The sequence below is a fragment of the Anomaloglossus baeobatrachus genome, chromosome 6 (genome assembly GCF_048569485.1).
Source record: "Anomaloglossus baeobatrachus isolate aAnoBae1 chromosome 6, aAnoBae1.hap1, whole genome shotgun sequence".
Lineage (NCBI taxonomy): Eukaryota > Metazoa > Chordata > Amphibia > Anura > Aromobatidae > Anomaloglossus > Anomaloglossus baeobatrachus.
The window spans coordinates 233497592-233519742 of NC_134358.1; the positions used below are offsets into that span (position 1 = coordinate 233497592).

Sequence of the window (22151 nt, forward strand, 5' to 3'; positions counted from 1 at the left end):
GTGAGGCACGGGGGTTGTATAGGCAGAAGGGGAGGGGCTTTACACTTTTAAGTGTAATACTTTGTGTGGCCTCCGGAGGCAGAAGCTATACACCCAAATTGTCTGGGTCTCCCAATGGAGCGACAAAGAAATTCTCTTTTTCTTTATCATTCCTTTGGGAGACCCAGACCATGGGACGTTCCAAAGCAGTCCCTGGGTGGGAAATAAACCGAAAAAAGGCAAGAAGTAGGCAGAACCTAACTTCACAAATGGGCGACAGCCGCCTGAAGGATGCGTCTGCCCAAGCTCGCATCTGCCGAAGCATGAGCATGCACTTGGTAGTGCTTCGAAAAGGTATGCAGGCTAGTCCAAGTGGCAGCCTGACAGACTTGTTGAGCCGTACGTAGCCTGGTGCCTGAAAGCCCAAGAGGCACCGACAGCTCTGGTCGAATGTGCCTTGATCCCCGGCGGGGGAGGCACCTGAGAACTCTGGTAGGCGTCCGAAATGGTCGATCTAATCCAACGGGCCAAGGTCGGCTTAGAAGCAGAGAGGCCCTTGCGCCGACCTGTGGTCAGCACAAAAAGAGAAGTGCACCGCCTAAGAGCAGCGGTGCGAGACACAGATCCGGAGCGCACGCACCAGATCCAGAGTATGCAGCGCTTTTTCAAAGCGATGAACAGGAGCCGGACAAAAGGAAGGTAGGGTAATGTCCTGGTTAAGGTGGAAAGGAGAGACCACCTTAGGAAGGAAATCCGGAGTCGGACGGAGAACCACCTTGTCTTGATGAAAAACTAAAAAAGGTGACTCCGAAGAGAGCGCGGCCAAATCAGAGACTCTCCTGAGGGAAGTTATGGCCACCAGAAAAACCACTTTCTGTGAAAGACTATGCAAAGGGACCTCCCTAAGAGGCTCAAAGGGGGGTTTCTGCAAAACCGTGAGAACTAAATTAAGGTCCCAGGGATCCAAGGGCTGCCGGTAAGGCGGAATGATGTGAGACGCGCCTTGCATGAAGGTGCGGACCTGAGTCAGCCGAGCGAGACGCCGCTGGAACAGAACTGGCAGAGCTGAGACTTGTCGCTTGAGAGAGTTGAGGGACAGTCCTAGCTGCAGACCGGACTGTAGAAAAGACAGAAGGGTCGGCAAGGAGAATGGCCAAGGAGGATGGTCAGTAGAGCGACACCAGGACAAGAAAATTTTCCAAGTCCTGTGATAGGTCTTAGCGGAGGAAGACTTACGGGCCCGAGTCATAGTGGAGATGACGTCAGGAGGGATACCAGAAGCCGTCAAGATCCAGGACTCAAGAGCCACGCCGTCAGTTTGAGAGCCGCAGAATTCAGGCGGAAAAACGGACCTTGTGAGAGAGTAGGTCTGGACGGTCCGGAAGATGCCACGGCATCTCTACGGACAGATGGAGCAGGTCTGGATACCAAGCTCGCCTGGGCCAGTCCGGTGCAATGAGGATGACTCGACAGCCCTCCGTTCTGATCTTGCGCAGAACCCTGGGCAAGAGAGCTAGAGGGGGAAAACACGTAGGACAGACGAAACTGGGACCAGTCTTGAACCAGTGCGTCCGCAGCGAATGCCTGAGGGTCGTGGGAGCGAGCCACGTAAACGGGAACCTTGTTGTTGTGACGGGATGCCATTAGGTCCACTTCCGGAGTGCCCCATTTGCGGCAGATTGACTGAAACACTGCCGGGTGCAGGGACCACTCGCCACCGTCCACGGTTTGACGGCTGAGATAATCTGCCTCCCAGTTTTCCACGCCTGGGATGTGGACTGCGGATATGGTTGACTTCGAGTCCTCCGTCCATTGAAGGATGCGTTGTACTTCCAACATCGCCAGGCGGCTGCGTGTCCCGCCTTGGTGATTGATGTAGGCAACCGCTGTCGCGTTGTCTGACTGGACTCGGATGTGCTTGCCCGCCAACAGGTGGTGAAGTGCTAGGAGAGCTAGAAGCACGGCTCTGGTTTCCAGCACATTGATTGAAAGGGCTGACTCGGACGGAGTCCAAGTGCCCTGCGCTCTGTGGTGGAGACATACCGCTCCCCAGCCGGATAGACTGGCATCCGTGGTGAGAATCACCCAGGACGGGGCCAGGAAGGAGCACCCCTGGGACAGGGAGAGGGGCCGAAGCCACCACTGAAGAGAGCTCCTGGTTTGTGGCGAGAGAGCCACTAACCTGTGTAAGGAGGAAGGCCGCTTGTCCCAACAGCGGAGAATGTCCAGCTGCAGGGGGCGCAGATGGAACTGGGCAAAGGGAACAGCCTCCATGGACGCCACTATTTGACCCAGCACTTGCATCAGATGCCTGAGGGTATAACGGCGGGGCCTCAGCAGAGAGCGCACCGCTAGCTGGAGGGACTGCTGTTTGACTAAGGGCAACTTCACAAGTGCTGTCAAGGTCTCGAACTGCATCCCTAGGTACGCGAGACTCTGGGTCGGAGTCAGAGTGGATTTGGGCAGATTGACCAGCCACCCGAATTGAGCTAGAGTGGAGAGAGTGAGCGAGACACTCCGCTGACAGTCTGCGCTGGATGAAGCCTTGACTAGAAGGTCGTCCAGGTAAGGAATCACTGCCAACACCTGGAGGTGCAGAACTGCAATCACTGCTGCCATGACCTTGGTGAATACCCAAGGGGCCGTGGCTAACCCGAAGGGGAGAGCCACGAATTGGAAGTGATCCTCTCCTACTGCAAAACGTAGCCAACGCTGGTGTGACACTGCAATTGGCACATGCAGATCGGCATCTCTGATGTCGATGGATGCCAGGAAATCTCCTTGGGACATAGAGGCAATGACTGATCGCAGAGACTCCATGCGAAAGCGCCGCACCTGAACATGCTTGTTGAGAAGCTTCAGATCCAGGATGGGCCGGAAGGTACCGTCCTTTTTGGGAACTAGGAAGAGATTTGAGTAGAAACCTCTGAACCGTTCCTGGGCTGGAACCGGTACAATTACTCCATTGGCCTGTAAGGCTGCCACAGCCTGTGAGAAGGCGGCGGCCTTGGAGCAGGGGGGAGTTGAGAGAAAAAAATCTGTTTGGCGGACTGGAAGAGAATTCTATCTTGTAGCCGTGGGAAATGACATCCCTCACCCACTGATCGGAGACGTGTTGAAACCAAGCGTCGCCAAAGTAGGAGAGCCTGCCACCGACTAAGGACGTTGCTGGAGCGGGCAGATAGTCACGAGGAGGCTGCCTTAGTGGCAGCAGCTCCTGCGGTCTTCTGTGGACGCGCTTTTGTGCGCCAGTTGGATTTCTGGTCCTTGGCTGAGTTAGCGGACGAGGCCGAGGGCTTAGAGGATGACCAGTTGGAGGAACGAAAGGAGCGAAACCTCGACTGATTCCTACCCTGGACAGGTTTCCTGGCTTTAGTTTGAGGCATGGAAGTACTCTTCCCGCCAGTAGCTTCCTTAATAATTTCATCCAGCTGTTCTCCGAACAGCCGGGACCCAGCAAAAGGGAGCCCAGCAAGGTACTTCTTTGAAGAAGCATCTGCCTTCCATTCTCGAAGCCACAAGATTCTGCGGAAAGCGAGGGAATTAGCAGAAGCCACCGCAGTGCGGTGAGAAGCCTCCAGCATGGCAGACATGGCAGACAGCATGGCTTTTCATAGGATGAAAAGGCCGAAGCTTGGGAAATTAAGGCATCCATTTCGGGCATAGATTCCCTGGTGAGGGAATGCATCTCCTCTAGAGAAGCAGAGATGGCCTTGAGAGCCCACACTGCTGCAAAAGTCGGAGAAAACGCGGCCCCCGCCGCTTCATACACGGATTTGGCCAGAAGGTCAATCTGGCGGTCAGTGGAATCCTTAAGGGAAGTGCCATCAGCCACCGACATAACGGTCCGGGCTGCGAGCCTAGACACCGGAGGGTCTACCTTTGGGGACTGAGCCCACTCCTTGACCACCTCAGGTGGAAAAAGAGAATTTTGTTTACTTACCGTAAATTCTTTTTCTTATAGTTCCGACATGGGAGACCCAGACCATGGTGTATAGCTAGCGACCTCCGGAGGACACACAAAGCACTACACTCAAACGTGTAGCTCCTCCCTCCGGGCTATATACACCCCCTGGATGACAATCTACCCAGTTCAGTGCAAAAGCTGAAGGAGGACATCCACCCATAAGTAGAGATAGAGTAAAACTCGGCAAAACCAGAACTCTGTCTACTAACAACAGCCGTGAAGCACACGGAACAAAAACTGCCAACAGGCAACAGGGAGGGAGCTGGGTCTCCCATGTCGGAACTATAAGAAAAAGAATTTACGGTAAGTAAACAAAATTCTCTTTTTCTTTAACGTTCCTTTATGGGAGACCCAGACCATGGGACGTTCCAAAGCAGTCCATGGGTGGGAAATAAACTAAACTGAGAAGTAGGCAAAACCTAACTTCACAAATGGGCGACAGCCGCCTGAAGGATGAGTCTGCCCAAGCTCGCATCTGCCGAAGCATGAGCATGCACTTGGTAGTGCTTCGAAAAAGTGTGCAGACTGGACCAAGTGGCAGCCTGACACACCTGCTGAGCCGTAGCCTGGTGCCTGAAAGCCCAGGAGGCACCGACAGCTCTGGTCGAGTGCGCCTTAATCCCCGACGGGGGAGGCACCTGAGAAGACTGGTAGGCATCGGCGATAGCCGACCTAACCCAACGAGCCAAGGTCGGTTTGGATGCCGAGAGACCCTTGCGCTGACCCGTGGTTAGCACGAAAAGTGAGGTGCACCGCCGAAAAACGGCGGTGCGAGACACATAGATGCGGAGCGCCCGCACCAAATCCAAGGTGTGCAACGCCTTCTCAAAGCGATGCACAGGGGCCGGACAAAGAGAGGGCAATGAAATGTCCTGGTTAAGGTGGAAGGAAGACACCACCTTAGGAAGAAAGTCCGGAGTCGGACGAAGAACCACCTTGTCTTGGTGAAACACCAAAAAGGGGGATTCCGAAGAAAGCGCAGCCAAATCGGAAACTCTCCTGAGAGAAGTTATGGCTACTAGAAAGACGACTTTCTGTGAAAGTCTGGACAAAGGAACCTCCTTGAGAGGCTCAAAAGGGGGTTTCTGTAAGGCCGTGAGGACCAAATTACGGTCCCAGGGATCTAAAGGTCGTCGGTAAGGAGGAATGATGTGAGATGCGCCCTGCATGAAGGTGCGCACCTGAGCCAGTCGAGCGATACGCCGCTGGAACAATACCGACAGAGCCGACACCTGTCCCTTGAGGGAATTGAGGGACAGTCCTAGTTGTAGGCCAGACTGTAGGAAAGACAGGATGGTCGGCAAGGAGAACGGCCAAGGGGCATGGTCGGAAGAGCGACACCAGGACAGGAAAATCCTCCAAGTCCTGTGGTAAATCTTGGCCGAAGAAGACTTCCGAGCCTGAGTCATGGTGGAGATGACCTCAGAGGGAATGCCTGAAGCCGTCAGGATCCAGGACTCAAGAGCCACGCCGTCAATCTGAGAGCCGCAGAATTCTGGCGGAAGAACGGACCTTGAGAGAGAAGGTCTGGGCGGTCCGGGAGATGCCACGGGATCTCTACGGACAGGCGGAGCAGGTCTGGGTACCAGGCTCGCCTGGGCCAGTCCGGAGCAATGAGTATGACTCGACGGCCCTCCATTCGGATCTTGCGCAGAACCCTGGGCAGGAGCGCCAGAGGGGGAAACACATAGGCCAGACTGAACTGAGACCAATCCTGAACCAGTGCGTCTGCTGCGAAGGCTTGAGGATCGTGGGAGCGAGCCACGTAAACCGGAACCTTGTTGTTGTGCCGGGAAGCCATTAGATCTACTTCCGGAGTGCCCCACTTGCGGCAGATTGATCTGAACACTGACGGATGCAGGGCCCACTCGCCGCCGTCCACGGTTTGACGGCTGAGATAATCGGCCTCCCAGTTTTCCACGCCTGGGATGTGGACTGCAGATATGGTGGACTTTGAGTCCTCCGTCCACTGGAGGATTCGTTGAACCTCCAACATCGCCAGACGGCTGTGAGTTCCGCCCTGGTGATTGATGTAGGCAACCGCCGTCGCGTTGTCCGACTGAACCCGAATGTGCTTGCCCGCCAGTAGGTGGTGAAAGTCTAGGAGAGCTAGAAACACAGCTCTGATCTCCAGCACATTGATCGGGAGGGCTGATTCGGACGGAGTCCAAGTGCCCTGTGCTCGGTGATGGAGAAACACCGCTCCCCAACCGGAGAGGCTGGCATCCGTGGTGAGAATCACCCAGGACGGAGTCAGGAAGGACCGCCCCTGTGACAGGGAGAGGGGCTGAAGCCACCACTGTATTCCTGGCCTGTGATGACAGAGCCACTAGCCTGTCCAAAGAAGAGATCCGCTTGTCCCAACAGCGGAGAATGTCCAGCTGCAAGGGACGCAGATGGAACTGGGCAAAGGGAACCGCTTCCATGGACGCCACCATCTGACCCAGCACCTGCATGAGGCGTCTGAGAGAATGACGGCGGTGCCTCAGCAGAGAGCGCACCGCCAGACGAAGGGACTGCCGTTTGACTAAGGGCAACTTGACAAGTGCCGGCAGAGTCTCGAATTGCATCCCTAGGTATAAGAGTACCTGGGTCGGGATCAGAGTCGACTTGGGGAGGTTGACAAGCCACCCGAACTGAATTAGCGTGGCGACAGTGAGAGAGACACTCCGTTGGCAGTCTACACTGGATGAGGCCTTGACTAGAAGGTCGTCCAGGTAAGGAATCACTGCCAATCCCTGGAGGTGTAGGACAGCAACCACTGCTGCCATGACTTTGGTGAACACTCGGGGGGCCGTGGCTAAGCCAAAGGGAAGAGCCACGAACTGGAAATGTTCCTCTCCGATCGCAAAGCGTAGCCAACGTTGGTGTGAGACCGCAATAGGCACATGCAGATAGGCATCTCTGATGTCGATGGATGCTAGAAAATCTCCCTGGGTCATTGAGGCAATGACCGATCTTAGAGATTCCATGCGAAAGTGCCGCACCTGAACATGCTTGTTGAGAAGCTTGAGATCCAGGATGGGCCGGGAGGAACCGTCCTTTTTGGGAACTAGAAAGAGGTTTGAGTAGAAACCTCTGAACCGTTCCCGGGCGGGGACCGGAACAATTACACCGTTGGCCTGCAGGGATGCCACGGCCTGAGAGAAGGCGGCGGCTTTGGAGCAGGGGGGGGTGGACAGAAAAAATCTGTTTGGCGGGCTGGAAGAAAAAGGTATCCTGTAGCCGTGGGTGATGATATCCCGCACCCACTGATCGGAGACGTGTTGCAACCACACGTCGCCAAAGTGGGAGAGCCTGCCCCCGACCAAGGACGTTGCTGGCGCGGCCAGATAGTCACGAGGAGGCTGCCTTGGTGGCAGCGGCTCCTCCGGTCTTTTGAGGGCGCGGCTTTGCGCGCCAGTTGGATTTACGGTCCTTGGCGGTAGTGGACGAAACCGTGGGCTTAGAAGATGACCAGTTAGAGGAACGAAAGGAACGAAACCTCGATTGGTTCCTGCCCTGGGTAGGTTTCTTGGGTTTAGCTTGTGGCAAGGAAGTACTCTTCCCGCCAGTAGCCTCCTTAATTATGTCATCCAGCTGTTCCCCAAACAGCCGTGATCCAGTAAAAGGGAGACTCGCAAGGTACTTCTTAGAGGAAGCGTCCGCTTTCCACTCTCGAAGCCACAAGATCCTGCGGATCGCGAGGGAGTTAGCGGAGGCCACTGCCGTGCGGTGAGAAGCTTCCAGGACGGCAGACATGGCGTAGGATGCAAAAGCTGAAGCTCGGGCGGTTAAGGTATCCATCTCAGGAATAGAGTCTCTGGAGAGGGAATGAATCTCCGTCAGAGAGGCAGAGATAGCCTTAAGAGCCCACACCGCCGCAAAGGACGGAGAGAAGGAGGCTCCTGCCGCCTCAAATACAGACTTGGCCAGAAGGTCAACCTGGCGGTCAGTGGGATCCTTAAGAGAAGTGCCGTCGGCCACCGCAACTACTGTGCGGGCTGAGATTCTGGACACTGGAGGGTCTACCTTTGGGGACTGGGCCCAGTCCTTAACCACCTCCGGTGGAAACGGGAAACGGTCATCTGAGCTGCGTTTCGGAAAACGCTTGTCAGGACAGGCCCTAGGCTTGTTAACAGTGGTCTGAAAGCTGGAGTGGTTAAAAAACATACTCCTAGGTTTCTTAGGAGAGGTAAACTGGTGTACCTCTACCAGAGAGGGTTGATCCTCTGACTCCTGTGGGTTAAGGTTCAGTACGGAGTTAATGGACGCAATCAAGTCACTAACGTCCGCATCGCCCTCAGACAAGTCAATGGGGTACATAGAGGCAGAGTCTGAGCCCACAGTAAAAGAATCATCCTCGCCCTGCACCTCGGCTTGTGAATCAGAGCCGTGGGACGAGGAAGGAGGAGGGTCCGTGCGTCTCCGTTTAGGGGGACGGGGTCCTAGGACATGCTCTGAGGGTTCTGCAGAGCTCGGAGCCGCAGAGACACCCTGAGGGGGAGGCTGATGCATAGACAGCAGCGTCTGGGACAGCTGCCCCATAGAATCGGCAAACGACTTGGAAAGAGCCTGTGTAAAGGATGCTACCCAAGCCGGGGGCTCAGCCACCTGGACCGAAGCAGCCGGAGGGACCCCTGCGGAGGCTCCAGGCTGAGACACAACCATATTAGCACAGTTATCACAATGTGGGTACGTGCTAGGCTCTGGCAGAATTAGCTTGCAAGCAGTGCATATAGCATACATGTTTGCAGCCTTGCTCCTAGTGACAGACATGCTGCTGTGGAGGAAGCTCTGCAGCCAAAACACACTGCTGTAGAAAGCCTGAGTGTATAAAAATCCACAACCATAGGTTGTGGCTTACCAGCCCTGTTCTCTGTGTATCCTCCGGACTTCACCTCTCCCCTGTAAAGTGACAGCGTCCAGAAAGTATGGAGCTGCAGCATCCAGCGCTTCTCAGTGTGAAAAACGCTGAGAAAGATGGCGCTGGGAGAAGGAGGGGGGGCGTGATTAAGCCCAGGAGCGGGAAAACACAGAGGACACAGAGATACAGGGGGGTAGACAGAGGAGGGGACGTCCCTCTAGAGGGGAGTGCCCTCGTCTCTGCTGGCCGGGCGGTGGGCGGCGCTGTATGCAAAACATACAGAGAAGCCGAAAGTGAAACTAGGCCCAAACAGAAGCCGGGGCCTAGATTTTAAAATGCGGCCGACGAGCAGGCACAGTCGGCGCGGTTCTCATGGGAAATTCCCAGAACCGGCCGAAATTAACAGCAACGTTAAGCACATACTGCCCCCATAATAAAAACACCCGGGACCCCTGAAAAAACGTCTCAATACTTAGCTTTGAGACGCAGGGCCATGTCCCTGAGTGGGGGTAACGCTCCTTCCAGCAGGGACCAGACAGGGCTGTGGATGGAGCCGGCCTCCTGCAAGCAGAGAGGACCGTGTAGGCTCCCACTTCAAACAGAGCCTCGACAGAGGATGCGAAGGAGCTCGGCATGTGAAGGCTCCAGCCTTATTAATCAACCTTAACAGCACCCCGCAGAGTGGAGCGTGAAGGGACATGCCGGGAGTCCAGACTGGACCCGCTTTTCTTCTAAATCTTTAAAAAATTAAAGTAAAATTGCAAAAAAATATGAGGAAATAAAAGTGTATGATCCTCCTGGAACACAAAGCGTTGAACTGGGTAGATTGTCATCCAGGGGGTGTATATAGCCCGGAGGGAGGAGCTACACGTTTGAGTGTAGTGCTTTGTGTGTCCTCCGGAGGTCGCTAGCTATACACCATGGTCTGGGTCTCCCATAAAGGAACGTTAAAGAAAGGGAAAACGGTCATCAGAACCACGCTTTGGGAAGCACTTGTCAGGACAGGCCCTGGGCTTGGTCACAGCGGCCTGAAAACTGGAGTGGTTAAAGAACACACTCTTTGCTCTCTTAGGCAAGGTAAACTGGTGCTTTTCTGCCAGAGAGGGTTGCTCCTCTGATACTAGAGGATTGAGATCCAGTACAGAATTAATAGAAGCAATCAAGTCACTAAGATCTGAGTCACTTTCGGACAGATCAATGGGGCACATTGAGTTAGCCTCCGAGCCCCATGTAAAAGGCATCCTCCTCATCCGGCGAGTCAGATCTGGAATCAGAGCCACGGGAGGAGGAGGGAGAGGGAACCCTGCGTCTCTTCTTAGGAGGACGGGGTCTGGGCCCTGATGATGAATCCTCTGTGAGCTCCGGTCCTGAGGGACCCCTAGCAGCAGAGGCACCCTGTGAAGGGGGCTGCTGCATATTCATCAGCGTCCTGGACAGAAGTCCCATGGACTCAGCAAAAGACTGGGAGATAGACCTAGAAAAGGATTCTACCCAAGCCGGGGGTTCAGCCACAGGAGCAGGAGCAGCCTGAGAAACCACTGGGGGTGAGACTACAGGCTGTGGCACCGCCAAGTTAGAGCAGGCATCACAATGTGGGAAGGTGCTCGGTTCGGGCAGCAGGAGCTTACATGCAGCGCATACAGCATAAAGCTTTGGGGCCTTGCTCCTCGTGTGAGACATGCTGCTGGAGTGGGGGCTCTGCCAGAGAATGAACCCCAGAGAGTATATACAGAGGTCCACAACCGGAGACCGGTTGACTTACCAGACCGCTGGAGCGGTGTTGTGTGCCCTCCAGATCCCGAAGCCCAGACCCCCAAGCACAGCACCTCAGCAGAGATGCTGCAGACCAGCGCTGCAATGACTGATCGCAGAGAGGACGCTGAGAAAATGGCCGCCGGAGCGAAGAGAGGGGGCGGGACTTGCTTGAGGAGCGGGAACTGGAGGGCCATAGAGACCTACAGGGTAGGGGACACACACTGCAGTGGGGAGTGTCCCTCCCCTGTACAGAACGGCTGCCGGGAGGAGCCGCGCTGTCCCTCTGCATGAGTGACATGCGAGGGCAGTGAAACAGAAACTAGGCCTCCGGCGAAGCCGGGGCCTAAATTTGAGCGGCGCGGCCGACGCGCAGGCACCATCGGCGCGGTTCTCAGGCGACAGCCAGAGAACCCGCCGGAAATGTCAGTAAACACAATAAGCACACTCTCCCCCCACAATAAAGTACAGGGACCCCGAAATCTAAACGTCTCAGGTACTTAGCTTGCTGAGACGCAGGGCCAAGTCCCTGGGGATGAGTGCTCCGGTCCAGCAGGGTCCTGAAGGGCTGTGGATGGAGACCGGTCTCCTGCCAAGCATGGAGACCGTGCTGGCTCCCACTTCAAGCCAGAGCCCAGGAGGGATGGTGAAGGAGCACGGCATGTAAAGGCTCCAGCCTAGGAATCAACCTTACAGCACCGCCGACACAGTGGGGTGAGAAGGGACATGCAGGGGGTCCAGACGTGGACCCCACTGTTCAATCTCGTTCCAAAAGGAAAAAAAAAAATCATATGAGAATGCATGTGTGGATGTATGCCTCCTGAACACAAAGCGATAAACTGGCAGGGTCTGCTCACCAGGGGGTGTATAAGCTCAGGGGGAGGAGCTACACTTTTAAGTGTAGTACTTTGTGTGTCCTCCGGAGGTAGAAGCTAAACACCCATGGTCTGGGTCTCCCAAAGGAACGATAAAGAAAAACACTTTAGAATACTCACCTAGAAGGTCGCTCCGGTGCAGACTAGTCAGATGGGTGACACCATTCTCCGGTGCCTCCTCTTTCGGCCATCATTGTCCTCCATCTTCTGAAGCCGCGGTGCATGACACGTCCGACGTCATACACACTTGCCAGCATTCAGATCCTGAGCAGGCGCACTTTGATCAGACCTGAGCAGGGCAGATCAAAGTATTGTAGTGCACATGCGTGGGAATGGCGAGTGTGTATGACAGACGCGTCATGCACACAGGCTTCAGCAGGAAGATGAAGATGGCCGAAAGAGGAGGCCCCGGAGGACGAAGACGCCCAATTGAGCCACATCCACCGCAGCGTGACCGGTTTTGGTGAGTATTATAAAGGGTTTTTTTATTTTCTACACACCAGTCTGGGGCTATTATATACAGCATGTTAGAATGCTGTATATAAGAGCCCACTGGTGGTGGCCGCAGCTTATAGGGCAAAAAAAGGTGACAGGTTCCCTTTAAAACATCTCATTGCAGGGAAAGATGGCGGTGATAAAAGCAGGGTATGTAGCGGAGACCACTGAAGATGCAGGTGGTGGGCAGAGATGAAGTGTGATGCCGACCATTTCCCAATTACTTCCCAGAAAAAGGACATTATCAAGGAGGGACAAGTGAGTATAAATAAGGCCATCCTCTTGTGATATCCTATTTGAGAAACGAAACATCACAGGATGTGATGAAGAAATAAAATATAAAAATTTAGAGGTTTAGGGATAACGTTAGAGAATTTTATAATAAATAAAAATCCCAAAAGTGGTTAGTGCACGGAGAAGGGTATTTATAAATTGCATTATAGGTACTGGACCACCTCTTTATCAATGGATACAGCAATTGATTAAGACGACTGTTTGGCGAGTGCTGACCTGTGCCTGCCATTTCCTCCAGTATCCTCCAGCACCCCTAAAAGTGGGGACTCCACTCTCGGCGCTGACACCAGCACCTGTGATCACTGCTATATGCTTTGCCTTAGAGAAAGCTTCACGAAATTCTGCTAAATCTGGAAAAAAAAAAATTATATATTATATTATAATTTATAATATATATTATATATTATATATTTACATAAAAAGGAAAATAATGTGGTTAGTTTGCATGTCTGTACACTTAATCACAGCGAGAATTCTGTCAGTTTCTTATGAAAATCAATGCTCCAGTCATTAGATACACTTTCAGATTTTGTATTTGACACATCTGCTTACATTTTGAGAAGTAGAAAAATTCAGACCATTACAGTCCTTCCTCAAGATACAAGAATAAAGTGCATTCACTACATAGTAATTTATTTTTATTGCCCTTTAAGATGTTTTGATAGCCCACTATTCACAGCACGTCACTTGCCATCACCACAAATACCAATATATCGAGAGGCGTGGCCTGCTTCCCCATGTGAACACACAGGGACTTGGTGCTCCTGTTTCTAATCACCTGCAACAGGGATTTTAGTCTTTTTAAAGGCTCATCTCCCTACCAAAGCCACAGGACAGAGCGCAGGAGTGCACAGAGAGCACTTTGACCCTACTTGGGACTTTGCCTCATCTAAATACTTACAAGGAGGCCTGAACCCATTATGCAGCCCTAAGGAGCCATAACAGCCTGGGTCTCCTCCCTCTTATCTATCTGAGACATCCACCACCAAGACTCCTAAGGGTACAGTCACACTTTAGCGACGCTTCAGCGATCCCACCAGCGTTCTGACCTGGTCAGGAGCGCTGGTGCGTCGCTACATGGTCGCTGGTGAGCTGTCAATCAGGCAGATCTCACCAGTGACCAGCCCCCAGCGACGCGTGGAAGCGATGCTGCGCTTGGTAACTAAGGTAAATATCGGGTTACCAAGCGCTTGGTTACCCGATATTTACCTTTGTTACCAGCGCACACCGCTTAGCGCTGGCTCCCTGCACTCGTAGCCAGAGTACACATCGGGTTAATAAGCAAACCGCTTTGCTTATTTACCCGATGTGTACTCCGGCTATGTGTGCAGGGAGCCGGCACTGGCAGCCTAAGAGCGGCGGATGCTGGTAACCAAGGTAAATATTGGGTAACCAAGCTAAGCACTTTGCTTGGTTACCCAATATTTACCTTGGTTACAGCTTACCGCAGGCTGCCAGAAGCCGGCTCCCTGCACATTCACATCGTTGCTCTCTCGCTCTCAAACACAGCGATGTGTGCTTCACAGCGGGAGAGCAACAACTAAAAAATGAACCAGAGCAGTGTGTAACGAGCAGCGATCTCACAGCAGGGGCCAGATCGCTGCTCAGTGTCACACACAGCGAGATCGCTAATGAGGTCACTGCTGCGTCACAAAAACAGTGACTCAGCAGCGATCTCGCTATCTGAGAAGTACCCCTTACACAACAGCAAGAACGCAACAGATAAATACAAAGTCTCAGATTTCTTGCAACCAGGTGAGCCATACCACTTTATTTTGGACTAATATCACTTCATTCCATTGTTTGCTCTCTGACTCCTAGCAGTGGCTCATATTACCACATCCTGTCAGCTATGACAAACCCCCACAGTGAGAATTGTTCAATAGCTATCCTCAGTAAAGGCCCTGTCACACACAGATAAATCTGTGGCGGATCTGTGGTTGCAGTGAAATTGTGGACAATCAGTGCCAGGTTTGTGGCTGTGTACAAATGGAACAATATGTCCATGATTTCACTGCAACCACAGATCTGCCAAAAATTTATCTCTGTGTGTGACTGGGCCTTAAAGGGAACCAAGCATCAGCATTTTCCTATATAAGGTGCAGCCAGTGCAGTACTGCCACTATCAGGCACATTGTGTACATACCATTAGTGGGCAGCTCGGATGTTTAGGCTGTGAAATTCAACTTTATAAAGTTTGAAAATTCATCTTTTTGATTGACGTGTGCACCTTTGCTGCTAATGTCCGGGCGGGTTATGCACGTGTATCCCCGCCCCCCCAAACCCCCCCCCCCCCCCCCGCCGCCTGTTCCTCCCTCTCACTGGCTGTATGTAAATTTCTAATCTTCAGTTACACGGCGTCGGAGTTAGCGCCTGCGCATAGCGCTCCTCTCTGGCGCCATGTTTCTGAAGCCCACAGTATTATGGTGCATGAGAGGGTGGCGCATGCGCCCTCACTTCAGATCTGTTGTGACCACAGGAGCGCGCGCAGTCACAACAGGACTGGAGAACAGTACACCTGATAGTGCCAGTACTGCACCTTATATAGGAAAATGCTGATGTTTGGTTCCCTTTAAGGGAAGAGAAACTCACAGCTTGTACTTTAAAGACCATGTTCGCACTTTGTAATTAATTCCACAGTGAAAATTTTCTGCAAATTCACAACACAAGAGCAACGAATCTGAATTTGCATATGAGGCTATTAAGGTCAGGGTGGGATACCTTAAAAGGAATAATGTCCGGCTGAGGGTAAGGCTATGTGCCCACGGGAGCTCGTACCTGCGGATATATCTGCAGGTACGTCCGAAGGTTTGCCACAGCTGCCCGCAGGCATCCGCAGCTATTGTTAGCTGCGGTAGTACAGCGGAATAGCTGCGGTAAACCTGCGGACTTTCATGCGATTTACCTGCGGACGTCCCGGCCTCTATCTCCATAGTGGAGGGTCGGGATGGCCGCAGGTAAGTCTGCAGGAATAACTGACATGCAGTTATGTGCGGCTGTGGGACATCTGCAGCATATTCCACAGCCGCACATTCCGCAGCGTGGACACAGCACTCCCCATGTCCCATAGGATAACATAGGGAGTGTCTGTACTTGCTGAAACCTGCGGATTTATCTGGAAGATCCAGATAAATCCGCAGGTTTTCCGCGGCAAAAACGCAGAAGCAAGCTCCCGTGGGCACATAGCCTAAGGATTGTGCATATGATTGGCCAGGTTAGATTTGTTAAATTAGATCCAGTACAGAAATTACAAGGAGTTAGGCCCCTTTCACACATCAGTTTTTTGCCGTCAGTCGCAATCAGTCGACATTTGAAAAAAACAAAAAAAAAAAAAAAAAAAAAAAAAAGGATCCGGCAACTGATGCCGCTGGATCCGTTTTTTTCTCATCGACTTGTATCAGTGACGGATTGCAACAGATGGCCTCACATTTCATCCATCGCTCGACGGATCCTTGGTAATAAGGGGGGAAAGGTGGCTATGATTAAGAGCGTTTTCCCGCTTGAAACGTTTAAGATGTTTGTATTCTCACCTGTTTTTTAAATTTGCATCAATAAAGAATCCCTTTTCTTTAAGAAGATTTCAGTATTCATATGACAAGAATTTCCTTGGATTGTGCTGGACCCTTCATTTTTCACAGTTCGACGGATCTGTCGAAAATGGTTTGTCCGTCGGACAGAGACATCGGACAAAGTAACGTTTTTTTGCCTACGTTGAAAAACAAATCCGTCGCAGTCCGTCGTTTGGTAGAATGGAAGCCTATGAGCGCAGGATCCGTCAAATGACAGAATCCAGCGATGGATTCCGTTTTTGTTTTTTTTTTAAATTGAGCATGCTCCAATTATTTAGACCCCAGCTAGTCGGATCCGTCGCATCAGTTTTTCCACAATCTGCAATGGATCCGTCGAGAAAATGGATCGTGACTGACGGCTAAAAACTGATGTGTGAAATGGGCCTTAAAATAATTGATAAGAACAGGAAATATTACAGGACACAATGTGGACATGGAGGTAAAATGCGTCTGCGGAAAAATTTGAAAGTCACCAGAAGCCTAGATATTGTATATTAATACAAAAAAAAAAAGAAGAAGCTGTAGGTAGCACCCACCGCTAGACACTTACTAGAGCTGGGACACGCCATAGTCACACTCCCACCCTTCAGATGGGATCCAGATGTTATTCCATAATAAACCTGGGTTACCAGTCTTCGGGTGTGAAACGGAAGGAAAGTCATTGGGAGCAGCTGGGACGGCTGAAATGCAAAACACAAAGAACGAGTCAGTGAAAGGGTTACTAACGGGAGATAAAGCAGAGCAAATTATAGGTTAGAAGATGGACATTTCTACAGTGAAGCTCATGAAGAAGCAGAAATGGGTTGGATGATTGAGATTTTAGGTTAGCACTAATGATGAGTGAGCACTACCATACTCTGGTGCTCGTAACCAGCAGTTGGATGCTCAGATGGGTGCAACTAATGGAAGTCAAAACGGAACGCAAGCATTTTTCAGAAAAAGATTCCCTGAAAAATGCTCGAGTCCCTCATTAACTTCCATTATATTTGGGTACTTGACTCAAGCCCATCTGAGCGGCCAACTGCTGGTTACGACGAGTACCGGAGCATGATAGCACTTGCACATCACTATTTAGTACTTAATCCCACCACTTAGTATCGATGGTAGCTGGTTGAGATGGATGGATGTATCTTACTGTAGCTGAGCCTTGAGAAATTTGAATGAAAGAAAAAAAAAAAAAATGTCAATGTGAGTCAGGGGCAGGAGACGTGCTATGCCACATATCACTCTCCTTAAGTTGCTACGTGCGCAAAGGGCACCAGTCAGTTCTGCTGACACTGTGCTCCCTTCTGCCCCACGTTCTATACAAGGCATACAACTCATTCTTGACATTAATGGTCTCAGGCTATGTTCACATATCCATTGTTTAGGATCAGTCACAATCCGCCGCTCTGATAAACACCACAATCCGTTTGGCAGATTTCGTTGTTTCCCATAGACTTATATGAGTGGCGGATTGCGACTGATGCCTTTGCATTGCATCTGCCGCCCGACTGATCAGTCGTGGAACAACTGACCGTCGGGCGGCAGGAACGCAGCATTAACGTTTTTTTGGAGCAGTGGAATCCTTTTGATTTCACTGCGCATGCTCAGCGTGTGTTTAATTATTCATAGCAATATCTCTCTCGGCGGCCGAACGATCAGCTGATGAGCCGGCGGCCGGCTACTGTGAGCTACCAGCTGATGAGCCGGCGGCCGGCTACTGTGAGCTACCAGCTGATGAGCCGGCAGCCGGCTACTGTGAGCTACCAGCTGATGAGCCGGCAGCCGGCTACTGTGAGCTACCAGCTGATGAGCCGGCAGCCGGCTACTGTGAGCTACCAGCTGATGAGCCGGCAGCCGGCTACTGTGAGCTACCAGCTGATGAGCCGGCAGCCGGCTACTGTGAGCTACCAGCTGATGAGCCGGCAGCCGGCTACTGTGAGCTACCAGCTGATGAGCCGGCAGCCGGCTACTGTGAGCTATCAGCTGATCATTCATAATAGCAGGCCGCCGGTTAAACAGTAAAACAAAAAAACAAAAACAACGGATCGTTGTTTTACAGCATCAGTCACATCAGTTGTGCCATTATCTGCAACGCATCCGTTGCATCAGTCACACAACTGATTGTGACGGATGCAAAACAACGGAAGTGTGAACTTAGCCTAAGGCTACATGTGCACGCTGCGTTGTTTGGTGCAGTTTTGTTGTCAAAGTTGTCACTTTTGACTTCCCAGCAAAGTCTGAGAATTCAGATTTGCTGTGCGCATGTTGCAGTTTTTGTCTGCAGTTTTTCACAAACGTCTGACAAATAAACTGCAGTATGTTATCTGTTTGCGTTTTGTTCCTGCGTTTCTCATTAGTGATGAGAGGACTCACAAATCATTCCCCCGCCGATTCTGGGTTGGCAGGGGATTGATGCCTGGTACATGGCCGAATGCCGGTCCCCATATAATCTATGGGGAGCACAGTCTGGAGCAAAAGGGGTAGGAGCAAGTGCTTCATACTTACCGATCATTGGTGCAGCTGTCACACTGCTCCCGTTGTCACTCATTAGGCTCATACATATTCACTGCTTCCAACACCCACCAGCATCTGTGATTGCTTGCAGTCAGACGCACCCCCATGCTGAGTAACAGCCTATCTCATGCTTCCAGTCACAGAGCTAGTCTGCAGGTCTATAGCGTAGAGTAAAAATACATACAATTGGTGTAGGGTCCCCCCCATATTATGATACCCAGTACAGATAAAGCATACGGCTACAGGCTGCTGCCCCCAACCGTGCACTTATCTTAGTTGTGTATCAAAAAAAAAAAAAAAAAAAAAACACAGCCAAAAGGTAACGCCAGACAGCTGGTATTCTCAGGCTGGGGAGACACAGTTATTGGGACCCCCCAGTCTAAAACTAGCAGCCTACAGCCGCCCAGAATTGTCGCAACCACTTTACCCGGCTCTTCCCAATTGCCCTGGTGCAGTGGCAATCGGGGTAATTAAGAGGTTAATGGCAGCCCGCAGCTACCACTAAGTCCTAGATTAGTAATGGGAGGTGTCTATGAGATCCCCCATCACTAATATGTAAGTGAAAACAAATAAAAACAAAGACCCCAAATATAATTTTATTTCAAATAAAATAAAAGACCCTCTTTCACCCCTTTATTAAACCCCAAAACCTCCCCTGCAAGTCTGACGTAATCCACACAAGGTCCCACGACGATTCAGCCCTGCTACCTCTGAATTCACACCAAGCAGCCATAGAACATGATAGCCCACAGAGAGGTTCAGGCAGGGACTGAGTGAGCCGCGCGATCAGCGGTGACGTAACTAATGTTAGCTGCGGCCACGGCTAGAAGTTCCCGTGGTCCTCCACCTGTGACCGCAGCTAACCTGACCTCAATGTACTCCGGTCACTGAAGCCCAGCACCACCCATCCCCTTGCCAGCAATGCCATTGTTAAAGAGCTTAGAAGGGGTTAAAGCCGCGCATCAGCCAATTATGAAACTGTAGAAGCGTTGATGAAGTATAATATTCTTTTTATTCCATCGGTCTACGCGTTTCAAGGTCAAATGACCTCTTCCTCAGGACCAGTACATCAACAAAAGGCATGGTATAGATCTAAACAGAAGGTATATATACAAGAGGTATGATAAGAGGACCGCCTCCTGATAAAAAAAACCCATTAACCTTTAACCCCTTAATTGCCCCGATTGCCACCGCACCAGGGCAAATCGGGAAGAGCCAGGTAAAGTCCCGAGGTTGTCGCATCTAATGTGACAATGCGACAAATCTTGGGTGGCTGCAGGCTGTCATTTTTAGGCTGGGGGGCTACCAATCACCGTGGGTCTCCCTGGTCTGAGAATACCAGCCCCCAGCTGTCTGGCTTTATCTTGGCTGGTCATCAAAATTGAGGGAGGGGGGGGTGTTAGAACCACAAATCCATCTTTTGTGGGGGTTTTTTTTTAATTATTTCTTTGAATACCTAAAAAGACACATGCTGTTCCTCCTGTTTTGATACAGCAGACTTGTTCCACCACCTGGAGCAATCAGAATGGAAAAAATTCCTGACCTGACAGAAAAACTGAGGCAAAGACAAGCCATATATGTACCATAAACACATTGACTACAAACAGGAAAGACAACAGACACAAATGTACAAAAGGGTTGTAGTTAGGGGCATTTAGCACCGGACCTGTCCTTTGCAGATCTCCGGCTCTGGAGGCTTTTCAGCAGCAAAAACCATTGCAAATTTAGATGTAAAAATGCTGCAATGTTTCCACACAATGCAACCTATGCATTATAAAGGTTGAGTTCTCTAGAGTCTGTTTGGCACAGTGTATGTTCACTTAAAAAAAAACAAAAAAAAAAAAAAAAAAAAACAACAAACACACCACACACAAACTCAGTTACTCACCTGAACTGAGTAACCTTGGTCCAAGCGTTGTCAGTGGGTTTTTTCCCCATAGACATCAATAGACAAAAATAGACAAAAATAAAAAAAAAACAAAACACAGCTCCTGCACTTAAAATCGGATGTTATGGTGGGTTCCCCCATGGCTCTGCAGCATTAGCAGGTAGATCTGCAATGGATTTTTCTGCCCTATGTACACACACACACCTTACAGTCACAAACTTTATGGAGCTATTGAGTTTAAGGGTGCGGTTTAATTTTTTTATTTTTACGCAGCGGTTTGCCCAAGAAACAGCAAAAATTCATTCTTTGTCCGCAGTTTTTAAAAACATATCCTTAAACTGCAGTACAATGCACTTGTGGAGGAAACAAAATGCAAGATGTGAACACAGCCAAAAAAAGCGAACTAAGGGGTATAAACGGCGCCTAGACACCAGATTATATCACCCAGCATGAGCAACAGAGATCCATTGGGTGCGTTTATCTGTCCAGAGTAGGGTCACCCGCTCTACACATTAGTAGCCAGGGATAGCGCAGGGGCACCAGTGTTTGGAGGTCTCCTCCACTATAAGATCACATGGACAAACAGCACCATTCAGACAACCATTAACCAGAACAAGTACAATTTGGTTTCCGATTGGATGGCCCCTAGCGAGGTGTGCAAAAGCCCGTGTGAATGGCTGTCGCACAAGGAGCCCCTCTGTCCCCCCACTATCACCACAGAGCTGCATATATGGACGGTCACACAAGGAGCCCCTCTATCCCCCCACTATCACCACAGAGCTGCCTATAAGGACGGTCACACAAGGAGCCCCTCTATCCCCCCCCACTATCACCACAGAGCTGCCTATATGGACGGTCGCACAAGGAGCCCCTCTATCCCCCCCCACTATCACCACAGAGCTGCCTATATGGACGGTCGCACAAGGAGCCCCTCTGTCCCCCCACTAGCACCACAGAGCTGCCTATAAGGACGGTCGCACAAGGAGCCCCTCTGTCCCCCCACTATCACCACAGAGCTGCCTATAAGGACGGTCGCACAAGAAGCCCCTCTGTCCCCCCCACTATCACCACAGAGCTGCCTATATGGACAGTCATACAAGGAGCCCCTTTATCCCCCCCCCCCCCCCCACTATCACCACAGAGCTGCCTATATGGACGGTCATACAAGGAGCTCGGCCTCTCTGTGCACCACCATAATTGCGGTCCCTGTGATCAGCTTTTAGGTCAATACTTTAACTCTTTAGTGACAACAACAAAAAAAAAAAAACACACAACAATGCTCTCCTCTGTAAAGTAGTGAAGAGCATCAAATAGGGGTTAATAAAGGGATGCCATTAGTCCAGCACTCCCTTATGGCTGGAAGCAATGCCACCTGACCAGATATACAGAGGTGAGCAGGCACAGGGCACAGTATGCAGTGCCCCCTACACCACAAAGTCTCCACCACGGCCCTGCACCACCACACGCTGCCAGGACGCTCGGAGGACACGTGTCTCCGGCTCGGCACATGGAGGGAGACCAGCGCCTGTTACAGGGGCAGCGGCGGTATTCTGCCCCAACCGCTCTGTATCCATAACGTGAGTACTCTCCGGATGCTGGGAGCCCCGACATACGCGATGCCTGTACCTGCCGGACGGACAGGCCTGCAGCCACTTCAGTACTGAACTCTGACAGACAGCCCACAGCGCCACCTAGTGCGGAGCAAGAGCAGCACGGCCTAATACTGCTCAGCAGCAGGAACTGTCAGCACGATCCGCCTCCTCGCCCGGTGTGCTAAAAGGAAACTCCAGACATTCCTCCAATATCCGGTGTACTTAAAGGGAAACGCTAGATATTCCTCCAATATCCGGTAAAGGGGAACTCTAGATCCTCTTATCCAGGTGTATTTAAAGGGAAATGTACTCACAGCAAAAAAGGGCAACCAGTCCAGTTAGCCCAGGCCAACACATCTAATGCACAAACAGGATGCAGACAAGCCTCTCAACAT

General features: G+C 51.4%; 1 protein-coding gene across 4 annotated transcripts in view; it reads right to left on the reverse strand.

Moving 5' to 3' along the window:
* The window catches only part of SIRT5 (sirtuin 5), a 38677-nt gene extending 16789 nt beyond the window's left edge, over positions 1-21888 (reverse strand). Inside the window, exons 1-3 of one of the 4 annotated variants that reach the window (XM_075314741.1) lie at positions 21791-21888; positions 16328-16457; positions 12425-12558 (exon numbers count right to left, since the gene is read on the reverse strand). In XM_075314741.1, coding sequence (XP_075170856.1) covers positions 12425-12558; positions 16328-16439 — 246 coding nt within the window. In that variant the 5' untranslated portion in view covers positions 16440-16457; positions 21791-21888. Of the gene's footprint in view, positions 1-8792; positions 8882-12424; positions 12559-16327; positions 16458-19732; positions 19756-20164; positions 20879-21790 lie in introns of those variants that run through there. The other 3 variants (XM_075314738.1, XM_075314739.1, XM_075314740.1) reach the window with 3 other exon arrangements.
* Positions 21889-22151: the final 263 nt, after the last annotated feature.